General features: G+C 42.7%; 1 protein-coding gene across 1 annotated transcript in view; it reads left to right on the top strand.

The window, feature by feature from the left end:
- PEX5L (peroxisomal biogenesis factor 5 like) overlaps window positions 1-15,970 on the top strand; it is a 697,369-nt gene that overhangs the window by 639,299 nt on the left and 42,100 nt on the right. The window contains exons 7-8 of the mRNA XM_086944935.1: window positions 12,386-12,502; window positions 15,605-15,748. Of these exons, the coding sequence (XP_086801061.1) occupies window positions 12,386-12,502; window positions 15,605-15,748 (261 nt within the window). The remainder of the gene's footprint in view (window positions 1-12,385; window positions 12,503-15,604; window positions 15,749-15,970) is intronic.

Consider the following 15,970-nt stretch of genomic DNA (forward strand, 5'->3'; position numbering starts at 1 on the left):
AGCCGCTACACTGAATGTCTGAAATGTTATTGGAGCTGTTGCTGGGGATATGTAGGTCCAATGTTTTTTTGGTCTTGCAGTGTCTTGTGTGGCTCGCGCTTCTTTGCAGGAGCACTTCTCAGGTGGCCCACCTCTGTGCACACAACCACAATATCTGCCTGTTTGCGTTGGTGCCTCTGTGCATAGCACTTCTCATGTGGCCCACCCCTCTGTGCACACAATATCTACCTTTTGGTGTTCAGTTTTAACTCCTCTTGGGGTGGCCGGAGCTTTGTCACTTACACGGCCATGAATTGGAACCGTTTGCCCCAGGAAATTAAAACTGCTACTTTACTCTTAGGCTTTAGGAAATCCTTAAAAACCTAGGGACTCATTTATGAGAAGTGACGCATCGCTGCGTGAAAGCAGCGATGCGTCACTTCTCAGTGCTCCCTCCTTGCGACATGATTGATGCGTCGTATTTATAATATGAAGCATCATGTCGCAAGGAGTTACAGATACATCAGTATTTCTGAGGTATCTGTATGGCGCAAAAGTGACTCATTGCTGGAGTGTGTCACAAAAGTGACGCAACTCCAGCAATGTGTCCTTTCACATGGGGAAATTTCTGGGCCTCGCTGATCTTGTTCACTTTAGCGCCAAGATGCCCCTGGGTACACGTTGCACCTAATAAGTTATTTCATTCATTCATTCATTCAACAAGTTTCTGCCCACCCAGTTACGAACCGCCACCACAAAGCATTTACATTTTGTTCTCATAATGTTCAGATCTCTTCCGCCACTTCACCTGAAGATTTAGAAGGATAGTGGTGAGACCAGCATACATCTAGAAACAGAAGAGACAGAACTGCATAAAGAAAGCCGATGCGTCAAGAGAGTTGATGAATGATGGAAGAGAGGACAGACCGCAGATGTAACCCATACCTACCTCTCTAGAAATCAGACATAAAAGGAAGCTGAAAAATTGCATGGCTCCTGTCAATCAGAAATGATTGAGACCAGTCAAGGACTGTTGTACCAGCCTGATCTTCTAGAGTCAGCTGATGAAGATCTCTCCAGTGACCGTGACAAAAGCATAGATGGTTTAAGCACATATGAATAATCAAACCTTTGTGAGGAAGGTATACCCTCTGGAATTATAGAGAATTATATAACTGTAGCCATACTTTCGTATACTTATCATACTAGTTAACTATTTGTTTATAGAACGATGCGAACAATCATTACAAACTACACATTAATTATTTGGATTCCATGTAATTTATATTCAGAACTACAAAAGACTAGAAACAATTCAAATAGTTTTCTTTCATACGAAAATCAAACACAGCCTTCTGATATCGATACACTGATCAAAAAAAGGATTTTATTCTGCAAAGAAGCATCACCATATACCCAAATAGTGGCCATAGGTCAGTGACCAATTAAATCATTTTCTCTTTCAAAATCTTTTGCTTTCAATTGAACAATCATATCAGTCCACCGTCAGTGCAATGTACTGTGCTAATGTTTCGGAGCGTTATTGTTTGCAGCCTCCTTCATCAGGGCAACAAGAGCTTCATTATTCTGAAGTTTACCTACAGGTGTTTACTCACTGTGCTTCAGATATTAGATAGCAGAGCAGGGAGTGCTAATTCATTTTAGGCACTAATTCAGTCTGTCAGGCTAAAAAGTAGGTTCCTGGTCCTCTTTGCCTTAGGTATTATAAATAAACGTAATGCTCCTTTAAAAAGTACTACACAATCTACACTCAAAATTGCTGTATATGTTGCTGATTCATTTATGAGAACATCAAAATGCACTCTGTTTCCTCTGCAACATTTGATAGCGAGCTGTAAGCCAGGCTTGTAACCACTGACAGACAAATTACAGAAGTCGCCTGAGACAAAGCCCTGCACGCAATACACAAGTGTCCGGATCATAATCCTGTTTCCTGCCCTGTGCCGGCACAGGAGGGATCCGTGTGTTGCATTAACTTGAAATGTATACAGGTTAGTGTATTTTTGTTGTTGCTGACAACAAAACTCGGAAACACCGGGCAGTAATTGCCTTTTTGTTTTTCCAAACTCTACTGTCAGTAAACAACATACACTAACACAGATTTATGCCACGAGCTGACTCCACTTAGCCACAACAAAAGCACTAAAGGAGATTGCATTTCTTTTTTTAAATAGCCCAAGGCAGCACACATGGAAAAAGCAGAAACGAGGAGAATTAAAGCATTTCCCCTAGTTTCGCCACCGGAAGACGAGATTTTTCCTGGTCTTCAGTTTGGCGCTACCTCCTATTTAAGCTGCCCTTGTGAATAGGAGGTAGCGTCAAACTCAATGGGTGTTGCGGTGGAACGCCAACCGCAACATCCACTGCATGCCCCTTTCACGCTAAAAACAGCGTGAAGGGGGCCCTATTCACAAGGCTGCGTTAAGCCGTGCTAAGCCACTTAACGTGGCGTAACACTGCTCTGTGAATAGGTCTAAGCCCCTATCGCCACAACAACGTCACTGAAAGTGACGTTGTGGTGGCGATGGGGCCTTGAGAATATGCCCCATAATGTTCAAAGCATCTTACAGGTTCCAAGGCCACTGTTCCATATCCATAGCCAGACAATCCTTGTTTGAGACTCCTCTTTTTAGAAAAAGCGTGGGGACTAAAATATAAATGTTTTGTTGTTGTATTGTTTCACATAGAAATCACTGCCATACGAGCATTTAAATTGATCACTTAACATAAACATTTAGGGATCTATTTCTCAGAAAAGCAAGGAGGTATCTAAAAAAATAATTCCAATCAGGATTGCTGAATGTTTTTTTTTTTATTCTGACCATCTTGTAGTGTGGAAAATTCAGAACATTGTATTTTCTTAATGTTCCATTTTCATGAATAGTTGACCTGAGCAGTGCTTAATTTGTATAACAAAAAAAAAAAATAAGTGCCATGGCTCTGGTCAAGAGGCCAATGCAGCTTGCCCCACACATCGCCCCTGGCATGTTGCCAGTGAGAGTAACAACACTATACTAACCATCGTCGCCCCTAAAACGGTGATAATGTTATCACCATTCTTGATAATATGGCCCCCAGACTTTGACTGGCTAAAGGATGCAGGTGGTACCCAGGTTGGGTCACAAAGAGTAATGTGGTTATTCCAATGCTGAATCAAAATGGAATAAAAAACAGAGAGGTTGGGGGTTTCAGGGTAAGGTCAGATAGGAGATTGAGAGGCGTGGGAATAGATGGGGAACGCAATGGGTAGCCCCCAGCACGTGACATACAGCTCATTTTAGACTAATTAATTTTGGGGACATTTCTTTATCATCCCGAGGTGCAGTATTTCTCAAGCAATCAGCAGAGGTGAACTGGCAGTGTGTGTCATGAGAGAACCTGGGGTCCTGTTGACTGTGGTCATTCTGGGACATCAATTGTGTGTCTTTTGCTTTCTCGCTCTAAGTGCGCCAGGTATGCCCAGACTTGGGTCCTGGGCTCACTGTGCCACTGAAATCAAGCTATCCTGGCTGAAGAGGGGTGAAACCCTGAAACCGGTCCTAGGATGCTTGTTTCTGATACGGTGAGGACCTGGCTTGGCTGTTCGGGCTGGACTGTTCCCATGAGGCACAGGGTCAAGACTGATTTGCATATGGCCAGGTCTAAACTGGGGTGGCGAAGTGAGCTAAAGAATGATGGATTTAACCCAGATATCTTTACTGGTGTGAATGATTTGATTTGTTCTGCATTCCGTCTATCAATTGTGTGTCTTTTGCTTTCCAGCCCAGCCTCCGCGACTGCCAATCCAATGATCGATTGTTTACTCTTTAGCTTCCACCTCCTGCACTGCACTGGTGGCACCTAGATGTCTGAGTCAGTGTTACTAGAATTTCACACACAGTGACTTATTTACAAATGGCCTGCACCACCGAAGTATCACTTTTTTTTAAGCTCCGGTGGTGCAGACCTCTGAATCATATTTGTGAGGTGACGTAAAGCCACCCTGCGAAGCTTTGCACGTCCTCGTAGATATGGAGCAAGGCAAGGTAATGCAAAGCGCTGTGGTGCCTTACTCTACATGAAGGAGGCATACCATGGGAGCTGCTGTGGGTTTTCACAGGCAAAACACCCATGAGTTATTGACACATTCACAAATGTACAAGGGTCTGTTATCCTGGGAATGCTTCAATACTGTGCACCTCCCCAGGCCAGCCGTAACAAGAAGAAATAACTTTATTTCTCCTTGTTTTTTCCTCTTTCTGTGTGAGGCACTCCTTTGATTGTTTTTGTGTAGGATGGTGTCCCATCCAGCCTGCACCAAAACAATTGTGCCAACAACGCAGACACCATTGCACCATGGTGCAAGGGTTCCTTCGTTGGCACTATGCACCAATTTGTTTGCAGGCAGAGTGGACAGGAATGTGCCGCATTTCAGTAATACAGCACAATTTCTGCCCATTACTTTTGGCGCAGCGCAGCTCTGCAAGAAGCCTTGCGGAGCTGCCCTACACCACAAAGTTGTAAATGAGGCCCACAGTGTGCAGACCTTACGCGGCTTAACCAGGAAGGGGTTGTTTCATCTCTCATAATGTGACAAAGTGAAAATACACATCTGAGCGTGCGCTGTGTGCTACAGCAGCTGACTGAGGTCAGTCATTCACAATACTTGACCGGCTTGCCAAGGCTGTGGGCCATGGTGTGGTAACTCCTGACACTGGTGCAAGTGGTCCAGATCAACCAGCTTCTGCTCAGGTCTGAGGGTCCGTAGTCTTGGTAAACCCGATAGACGTCAGCAGCAGCAAAGGGAAGCGCTGTCTTCTATTTATACACAGCCTACTGCCTAAATCTAAAATGAAATTATATATTATTCATGTTTGGATCATTGCTCTATTAAGAAGTCTGGATCAAATTCAATATATATGAATTTAGTGCAGTGGAGTTGAAGAAAGTGCTGTGCATAAATTCCTGAAAAGTCAGGAGATACCATTGAGCAGTCATCAGATATCAAAATGAACCTTTTTGAATAAACGAAGAGATAAAAATATATCTGAATGGGGAATCAAAAGTCTACTTGTTGTTGTTATAGATTGATATATATTTCTTTTGCATAGTCAACTAAAATGTGCTATTCACATGCAGAATGTTATCATATATCCTATGTGTGGGTCCGCTGGAATATCAAGTGAGTGCCTGAAATTTATAACCAAATGATAATTAATTACTTAGTGTTGGTGAAAAACTAGTCACATCCTCTAAAGATTAAAGTATACAAATATATACAGTGATTTCAGCAAACCCTACCGTGCATTCTTGTCCTTTCCTTGCGCTGGTACAGAAACTGCTGCCTTGCTCCAACGCAGGCCCCCTTGCGCTGTGGTGCAAGGATGTCTGTGTTGCAGACAGAAGCACCTTCCTGCACAAAAACCTCCTGCAAGGCTTTTTCCTCTTTCTAAGTGTGAGGAGAAAACGAGGAGAAATAAACATATTTATCCTTGTTAACCTCTCCTGGGAGGAGTATCTTTTTGGTGCATTCTCAGGTTTAAAAGTTCTTATAAATCTGTGAATGAGTCAAAATCCATGGATGTTGCATGGGAACACCCACGCAACACCCGTAGAAACGCCTCCCTGGCCATGAGTATTGCAATGCAGCGATTTGCGTTGCGTTACATTTCTCGAGGTTTATGGCCTGCGTAGCTTCATAAATCTCATTTTTCATTTGCGTCTCTCTTTTACCATATTGAGTGGCACAAACAGGCTCATAAATATGCCTCTTTGCCTCTGCACCTGTGTCTTATTATGGATGTGAGCACAGAGGCAAAGAAGCCATCAGAGATGCACTGACTTTACACCCAGCCGCAACCGGCATGACTCGATTGGTCGCGCAGGAAGTGGGGGTCTAATTAAAAAAAAGAAAAAAGTTAACTTACATTCTCCAGTCCGGTCCCGTGTCCTCTCTGCTTCCCAGCTCCTCTCCTGAAGAGGAAGCAGGCAGCCCCCCTCCCCTAAGCCAATCACAACACTGCAATAGCAGCGTTGTGATTGGTCGGGTCGCCGACCAGTCAGGCGTCTTTGGGGAGGCCATTTTCTCCATATAGATTCCACCTGCAGTGTGAAAGACATAGTGCCTGTTTTTAACAGCCGCTCCGCTTTTCACAAATGAGCTGCACCAAAGGAAGGCATGAGTTTGGGGGTGCCCTGGAGTCAATGCCTTATCTGTAATAGGGTGCTGAGTCCTGTTTGCACCTGGCGCACCTAGTTAAAAGGGCACTACAGCACCGATAGGGAAGTGCACCCCTTTACATAATGCAGCCCCTGTTATGCTAAAAACAAAAATAATCTTTGAACCTGTTATATAAAAGTGCAGCAGGTTAAACAATGGAATATATCCCCAGTTTTAAAGTGCAATTGCCTTTTTCTTGGTATAATAAGGGATGTTTCTTCTCCACCCCAAAGATTGTAAGAGACAGGTAGTAAGAGGAACACCACCAATGCTTCTAGATGGAGGTGCATGGTTCTGCCATCAAGCATTGACCTGAGGGTTCGAGGGAATAAGCACAAGTACTGAATACTTAATGCAGGGGTAGGAAGATTGGAACAGTTGTTGCCTCTCTGGCAGATTTGTCCTCAGTTAAGCAACAGCCATAATATTTAATTCTTGGCATTCTCTTATAAGAGATACTAGTTTTAGGTTTAATTAGGCGAGTGTAACTTGAAAATAACTCAAAATAATAACTCAAAATGTCTTGCTGTTGGTTTGTTAAACAGTCTGTATTGTAGTGACTTTTTCTTGAAAGAGAATTCAAATATCAGATCTTATGATTGACCTATATGTAGCGAACACACCCACTACATTTCGGGGCATATTATCAAGGGCAATATTGCCGCTTTAGCTGGACTTCTTCCCGCTAAAGCGGCGATATTTTTATCACCCTATCAGCAAGCTGTCGCTAACAGCAGTTAGCGACAGCTTTTAGGCAATATCAACCAGTTTGGGGCCCGCTTTGCATGTCAGCGATATTTATCGCTAATGACATGCAAAGTGGGCGTACCCAAACTGTTAGGGACTGAAAGCAGTCGCTAACACAGCTATCGCCTATTAGCAACGCAGGCTTATCGATAAAAAAAGTCGCGCTAGACGCGATTATCGCTAGAATCTAACCCCTGTTAATAGGATGACTTACCTGTGTATTCAATGGGAGGTGGATTGTCAGGTTAAGCCCCCATTGGCGTTAATGCGTGAATATCACTGGATTTCCAGCGATATTCACGCATTTCGCCGCTATCGCTGGATATTTTAGCACAACGGAGAAAAACGTTGCTAATAGCATGTTTTCTCCACTAACATATCCAGCGATAGGCAGCGATAAAAAAAACACTCTATCCGTGTTTTGCGATAAATATCGCAATTCCTTCCTAATATGCCCCTTTGTTCACTACATTGCCTGAACACTACATCCACTTGCAAGACAATTATCAAAGATAACTTCTATAAAATAGGTTATTGGTGGGGGTTATTTAATTAAAAAGAGTACGATAATGACAAGTTAAAAGAATCATTGGCAAAGCCAAGGGGCCAGGCTTTAATATGTTATGCAAACAGACTGTATTACTTCATCGAAGCAAAGCCCGTTGGTTTTGCCCACACTTGTATTGGTTTAGGTTACTGGATCGGGTGCCTTTATGTATGTGTATGGGTGCACACGCACATAAGTGTGCATCTGTATGTGGCTCACACACAATTAAAAAAGCCTGGCGCAATAAAACAAAAACAAAACAGATTGCCTTCTGTGTGCAATGCAAGCAGGAGATAATGAATATCACGTGGGTTATTCAGTGTACTTTTGAAATGTAAAATAGTTTAATGAATCAAGCAGGTAGCCGATAAACTCAGATGTGTTCCAAACCTCAACACTGGCATTCCCCAGGAGCACAGAAAAGGAGTTCCTTGAACTATCCCCTCTGGGTAAAAGAGAGTGTAGGGAAAAGTCAAGAGAAACGAATGTGTGGCGGAATCCTGCATGCATTTAGCATGCATGCCTTCAGCACGCCGACATTAGAACGAACGCGTTGTTACCACGCATTTTCTTTAGCACACACGTCCTTACAATGACTTGCCTTAGAGGGGTGCTGGACTTTGGGATAGTATCATTTTCTATTCCAACTCTAGTCTGCACAACAGTAGGGAGGGTGTTGGACTTAAAATCAGATGACTGGGTAAGGCTTCATATACACAATAGGTCTCACATGAAACGGCTTAGTACAATGAGATGGGTTTCAGCAGGAGCGTAACCAAGTTGAGTAGAAGAACCAGTAAGTTAGTGACTGTGTTAAAACAGACAATATGAATCCTAGAGGTGAAGGTAAATACAGTGTCATTCATCTCTGGACTCCTCTGATGTCCTTGAATGGCTAGTCTTCTCTACTAGTGGATGTATGTTGTTACTACGCATGCTTTAACAACGCATGCCTTTACCACGCAGGTTTTACAAAGCAAGTCGTTACAACGACTTGCGTTGGGGGGCGCTGGATAGTGAATAGTTTAATTTACTATTCCAACTCCAGTCCCCGTGGATAGTAGGGAAGGTTTTGGATAGTAAATTAAACTATTCCCTATCCTACAGCGCCCCCCAGCGCAAGTCGTTGTAATGGCTTGCGTTGTAAAGGTTGCGTGGTAAAGGTACTGCGTGGTAAAAGTTGCGTTGTAAACGCTGTTCCCCCTACTAGTGTACTCATGCAGCCACTCTTCTGATCTCTGCACTCTCCATTTGGATCTAAAGCAAGAAAATCTATGCCGTCCCCAGTCTGGGTTCGATTTTTCCCACGCAGAGTGTGTGCTCCTCAAGAGTTTCTTGAGCAACAGTTCCTCATGCATTTCTATGCAAGGACTTCATACATCAAACAGCCAATAACAAGAGGTGACAGAGAACTTGTCCTATGGGCGGATCCAAATCCCACTCTGTGTACATTTTATAGGACTGGTTACAGTATGTCTTGCAGACAGCTGCCCTGTCAAGGAAGACCTTAAAGGGGCATGGTTGGGGGTCTCCACCTCCAGGGTGAAGCAATGTGAGGTGACGAAGTGGCGGGTTGTATTGGCAGGTTATGTAGTAACAGGCGGTGTTTGACCATTGATGTCACTGTCATTACTACATTACATTCAGCAAAGATTGTTGTCTTCATCAAGAGGTATTTCACAAAACTGTGGTTTGGTCACATAGCAGGAGTGTGGAAAACTGGATTTTCCAGCTAAAGGGCAAAATGTCACAGTGTTGGTATGGATTGTCCCAGTGCAGGATGACTCTTAAAAAGGTGAGCTGATTTCTTTTAGCTTCCCCTGGCTCATCCTTGGTAGCTTGGGTCAAGCACCATTGCCTTCCTCAAATAGATATACGTGGTATGATTACAATTGAAATGAGGGTAGAGGCTATAGAGAACCGCACCTGACAGAGGAACATGTGTCTATATGTATTGTGGTAGTGCAAAGAACCAAGGAGCACTCCCCTCTATGCTCCTCAACTAGGAAAGAAATCCTATGCCAATATTGCAAACAAAAGGGTTCAGCACTATTCAACAATTGTCACAACCAATGTCAGTATCAAAGAAGCAGTACGCTTTTTTTTTTCTTCAGGGCTTTGAGAAATGATAGAAAAATGTATTCAAAAAACGTTGTAGACTTCAACCAATTGTCAAAAGGTCCACGTTTCCATGACTTTTTATGTAGTCAGCATTATCAGCATGGCTCAGTGTCCGCAGCACGTGTGCTCGTCAGTTTCAAGTGTTTTTTTAATACATGTTTCTATCATTTCACAAAGCCCTGTAGAAGTCTCTTTGTGAGACGAAACGCGCCGGCTATGGTCCTCTGATTTTAAAATCCACATCTGGAATCTGGACATCTTCTTGTGTGCTTACTGCCTCTTTGATGCTGACATTGGTTGTTACAATTGTTGAATAGTGCTGAACCCTTTTGTTTGAAATATACGTGGTATATCTACATAAATGCATTTAGGATAATAAAAGGTCCACAGACCTTTATTTGTGAAGATAAATAATTTACCAAACGAAAATCATCTGATTTAGCTATACATCTTTATGGCCTAAACAAACTGAGATTATTTTGGATAAAGGCTGGTCGCCACCAGGGAACAACAGTGAATGTGTTTTTGTGACTTACAGAAGCAATGACCATCACTGGTTGATCAGAAAGACCAAAATGTTTTATGGAACGTCCATTTTAAAATATAAAAGTAAATGTTGTGCTTGAATGTACCTTGAGAAAATAGTGTCCGAATTTTTAAGGCTGTTTCCCATTGGTGTAACAGTAGCCCCCAAGCTGTAGGGGGCCCCCTCCGGCAACGAGCATGGGCGGCGGGCCCCGGGCCCCTGGCCTGAGAGCTCCTCCTTGGTCCGGGGTAGGGGGAGCACCATGTACTTTGCAAGGAGGCCCCCTCAAGTTTCTCTACACCACTGCTGTTTGGTCAGTGTGTGGTTTCCAGTTGCGGGGGGGCTCCTCACAGCTACAGTTCAGTTCCACAGCAAAATGTCCAGTTCCAGCTGGTACCTGGGATACTCTTAACCAGCACCAGCTTTGTTGTCCACAGGACAAAGAGTCTCACTGAGATGTTGATGGAAAAGCTAAATAGACTTTTTTAAAATAGTTTTTGGAGGTGGAGTAATTTGGAGGTGATTAAGCACTACAAATAACATGGGCCTTCATTCCAACTGGCCCCCAAAAAGGCATGGATATTCCCCACCCTTGGATTTGCTGATACTAGGGGGGTCGGGTCGGGGGGGAGGGGATTTGAGTCCTTCCAAGTCGGACCCTGAAAACCCATAAAAATTAGGGCGAATCAGAATTTATCTGGTCCTTTTCTCCAGGTAATTCCTCATTTTCCCATGGATTTTCATACGGAGATCTCCATGAGAAAATACAAAGATCTGCCAAAAAAGTGGATCTATTAATTCCGATGTCGCCGGGAACAACTGCTCTCAGCCCCATCAGAATCAGGGGGCGTCTTGTAATGAGGTCCTTGGTGTTGTTTTTAATAGTAACCTCATTTAGAAGCCATAGTCTTTGCAACTTCCCAAGAAATATGGGGGCATATCTACAAGCCCCTATTGCCACCACAACGTCACTTTTCAGGACGTTGTAGTGGCGATAAGGGCTTCGCCTTATTCACAAGGCAGCGTTAAGCCACTTAACTTGGCTTAAGGCCGCCTTGTTAATAAGGCCACCTTTCACGATATACTTAGTGTGAAACGGGCGGGCAATGGGTTTTGCGGTGGGCGTTCCACCGCAACAGCCATTGATTTTGATGCTGCCCCATATTTACAAGGGTAACGTAAATATGGGGCAGCGCCACAATTAAGACCAGGAAAATCCTGGTGTTAATCAGGCGCAGCGAGGAAAAATGTTTCATTTCTCCTCGTTTTTGCTGTTTCTATGTGTGCTGTGTTGTGCAGCACACATAGAAACAGCAAAAAGGCCGTTGATTGTTTGTGTGCAGGAAGGTGACCCTTCCTGCACATAAACAATACATTTTTAAAAATTAGGGTACAGATCAGAGAAGATACGCAGAGGTTTACAGCTGTTGATTTCTAAGGTAGTGCTAATTCTAATTCCATACTTCACAGATCTCTCGAAATACAGGTTTTTATTCATCTGCAACCCTCCAACGTAAATGCATTTATGGCAGTGCATTGAAAAGAAATTGGCCAAATAACACCTATTATTTGAGCCAGTGTACGTAATAAATACATATTCACAGTCCACACATGCATTGCTACAGTGCAAATATCTATTTGCATTTTCGTACGGCAGCACAGTGAAATGATGTGAGAAATCCTTGCCTACTACAGTAGCTTGACAGAGATAAATTACTTTGGTACGAGTCAAGTGTGATTTTATTTAAATGTATGGAATTAACCCCCTTAACCTGGCTTTTATTAACTACCTTTGTTTATTCCCACCTAAAAAAGTAAAAACAGCAAGCTATAACCCATATATGCATATCCTCATCTAATAACATGCTATTTATCACCATTTGTGAGTGGCCCATTCGAGTCTTGGCCTCTCATGGGAGATGGCCCCTCACCTCACTTAGAACTGGTAATAAACAGCACATACCACTTTGAGCATCTATATAAGCCAGAATCCCATTTTAGGACCCTGATAACCACAGATGTGTTCAATAACACCCTGCCCTAGTGATCATTGCTTAAAATGGTCGTGCATGAAGCACCATATATACATAAATAAAATTGAGCTTTTTTTGTGTTCCTTCACTTTCTTTTCAATCTTTGACCAATTTACCTTTGGTGTTTCGAAGGCAAAAGAAAAATATATCATTTGTTTAGAAAAACAGATTTTCGGGAAACTGCATTTTAAAATCTTGTTTCCTTTTTCTAGTCAGACACAGAGTTTTGGGACAAGATGGAAGCCGAGTGGGAAGAGATGGCGCGAAGAAACTGGATTTCAGACAATCCAGAAGCGGCAAATCAAATCACCGGTGCACCCGGAGAGACGGTAATGGAAAAATATGGATGCCATTAGCAATAATATGTTTCTCAGCCAGCGACACTTGACAGCCTCCATTTTCTATGTTTGGGTCTTTGTAGTAGTTTTTAAATTTGTATGTCAGCACTTTAAAAAAATAATATTTTGCAACAGTGCTGATTTGTGTAACTTGTGCTGTGGTTACAGGCAGCCCAACGGCAATGCACCTGAGGAGATGTCCCTTTGCTCAAGCTGAACCTGAGAGAACTGCAGGAAAATGCAGTGATTTTAGGTCTGGCTTTGACAGCGGGCAGTCGAAGTTTGACCTTAGGTGATCAGTAGAAAAAGTGTTTTCAGAAGCACTTCTGAGAGAGTGGTTTTGGCAGCAGCGGCCCATGCAGGTAAGAGTGGTGGGGCCAGGTGGGGGGATTTCGACAGACAACAATGAGGGAAAATTAATGATTTATTTAATTTTCCCTCATGGTCGTCTGTCGAATTCCCCCCCATTCGCACCCTACCGCTCTTACCTGAACGGGCCGCTGCTGGATCTCGGCTCTGCCCACATGTTGGTTTCCTTGAGTACAGCATTTGATTGGACAGACATTGTATTTTTCCACTCAAAAGGAATGCTTGTTGTGCTCTCTGCTACTTTGTGGGAAAGCTCATGTTGAGTACAGCGGGGCTGAGTTGGTTATGGTGATAAGACTTTGATCAAGGCTATAGACCTGATTTGTGTTTCATGGAAAGTTATGATAAAGGCTGTAGGTCTTACATATTTATTATGAAAAGCATACATTTAAAACCCATAGACCCTTAAGTTTAAATTGTCATTACACTGTGTTAAAGGCTGTAGACTGGTATTTTGTTATGAGAAATGTCACCCATACGCATAGGAGGCCAGGATTCTCGTGTTGGTTCCCCCCTTGGACAAATGCTTTGGTTGGAATTTTGCAATGTGATAATCCTTCTTTGGCCTGATAAGAAAGGCTGTTCAATTTTTTGTTCACTGTCATTATACACATAGTCGTAATTTATGGCTGCATGCCTGATGGGAAACATCCATTACAACGCAGTCATTACAACGCACTACCTTTACAACGCAACTGTTACAACGCAACTGCCTTTACATCGCATGCCATTACAATGCATGTCACTACAACGCACATCACTACAACGCATGCATTTACAACGCATACCATTACAACGCATGCCATTACAACGCATTATAAGGTAAGTAATGGAGATTTTTTAGTTTTAGGGTGGGTTTGGGTTTTGGGGTACATGGGAATAGTAATTTTTACCCCTTCACCATCCAACACTTACCCTACTGTTGCACTCACTGGAGTGGGAATAGTAATTTTTACCCCTACACTATCAAACACTTACCCTACTGTTGCCCGAAAAGTATTATGCGTTGCAATGGTATGCGTTGTAATGGAATACGTTGTAATGATAGCTTTAAAAAATACAATGTAGTGGCATGCATTGTAAAATCATGCGATGTAATGTTAGTTGTGATGTAAAAACTGCATTGTAAAAGCATGCGTTGTAATTGTTTACGTTGTATCGTCATATATTCCATGCCTGATAGGTGCCAACTTGTGCACAATAAATTAAGTGTTTGTTGGTTATAAAGACTTTATTGATTCAATGTGAAAAGCTACACCACATGTCTTAGCTCTGATCTCTTCATTATTGAGAGGTACATCAAGGGGAGAAGCCTGGTTTATTTATTGGTTAAAGCATCTATTAACCCGTTAATTGCTGCCGTCGGCCAATGGCCGTCGCGAGCACTACCTCGGCAGTGCTGTGCACGTCCGTTGGCCGACGCGGCCCCGCCCGCGCAATAGAACACCCGCAGCGCGGCGGATTTTGCGCCGTACTAAACGGGTCAAAGCCAACACACCTTTAAGGAGTGTTACTACACCACGCTAAAGGCTGTTGACAGGTAGTATGTTTCAGGCAATCACACAGATTACCATAGTTGATTAAGGTTTTAGTGTTGGTCACAACCAAACACTTAACATAGAACATTTTTACTGCGATAATGCTTGTTAACTCCTCTTAGGAGAGGCTGCTCATAATTTACCAACTATAATTTTGAACATATTTTTAATTTTAAGATTGTTTACCCATGGAAGTTGATTCAGCAAAATGCCTGGGGTAGGAAAGGGGACATCACACACCCTATGATCTTAATGACATCATATGAAGTGGCATCATATGACCCCAATTCTTTTTAGGAAATGATGTCATGTGGCCGTTACCTTGATAAAGGGCTATAACTGCATGATTAATATAACAGTACAAAACAGACATACATCTGTTTTAGATATCAACCATATTAAGGGACTGAAATGACATTTGAAAGTGGAGGAATGTCATGCTTTTTCTGAATTGTAGAAAATGAGGGAAGCAACTGAGTCAGACCTCTTCTAGGGGGGTTTGAGGTGGCTGGGGCACTCCCACAAGAATATTTTGAAAAAAGTGAGCCATGGTACATTGTGAATCACAATTTTCAAATTCAATTGATAAAATACCATAGACTCTGAAAGGATATTGATTAAATATTCAATATTCGGTGGTGATCCAAACCCAGAAGTTGACGCTATTTTTTCAAAATGTGCTATGGGTTTCCCATACATCCAAAATTGCATTTGTTGTGCTAGGGTCAGATTTTTGTCATGACTATTTAAAGTATTCCACTTAGATTCATAGTTAGTAATTGCAGATGATACGGATGTCCTAAAAGCCTGGCGTGGATCCAACACTTCTAAAACTACATTGGACTCGCCCGGTTTAAATAAATGTTTTTGACTTGTCTTAGGAAAAAAACTTGTATGTGATGTCAGCAGTGGTGTAGGAAGGGGGGTGCGGTGGGTGCGGGTCCGCCCCCGGTTTCAGCACCGAGGGGGTGACAAAATGGAAAAAAATATGTATTTTAAACACATATTTTTGTTATTGTGTCAAGCCGGGGGTGACAAGAAATTTTCCACACTGGGTACCACCTGATCTTGCTACACCACTGGATGTCAGCCCAAATCTGCCCACAACAGAGATTAGGGTAAATCATGTTGACTTTTATTGAGTGAGTTATTTCTCATCCGACTATTCATTCTTTTTGTGATCCAGGGCTACACGTTTCACGTGGAGAACCCCTTCAGAGACTGCCCCGGGGCATTTGCTGAGGGGATGAAGAGGCTGAAGGAAGGGGATTTGCCCGTCGCGGTGCTGTACTTGGAAGCCGCCATCTTCCAAGACCCTTGTGACTCAGAGGTATGTTTTGTTCTCATTCAAGGCAAAAATAAATAGGATTTAGAAACCAGCTGGTGCTAAAGTCAATGTGTAGGCTGTGCAATCAAGCAAGCAGTTTTTGTGAAAATAAAGGAATGAAACACAAGATTTCTATAAATGCTAGGAAAATGCAAAACTCATGCCAGCTTCAGAGTTTATCAAGCAGAACGTGACTAATACTAAAAGCATACAAATAAAACTAAC

This window comes from Lissotriton vulgaris, chromosome 11, assembly GCF_964263255.1.
Source record: "Lissotriton vulgaris chromosome 11, aLisVul1.2, whole genome shotgun sequence".
Classification (NCBI taxonomy): Eukaryota; Metazoa; Chordata; class Amphibia; order Caudata; family Salamandridae; genus Lissotriton; species Lissotriton vulgaris.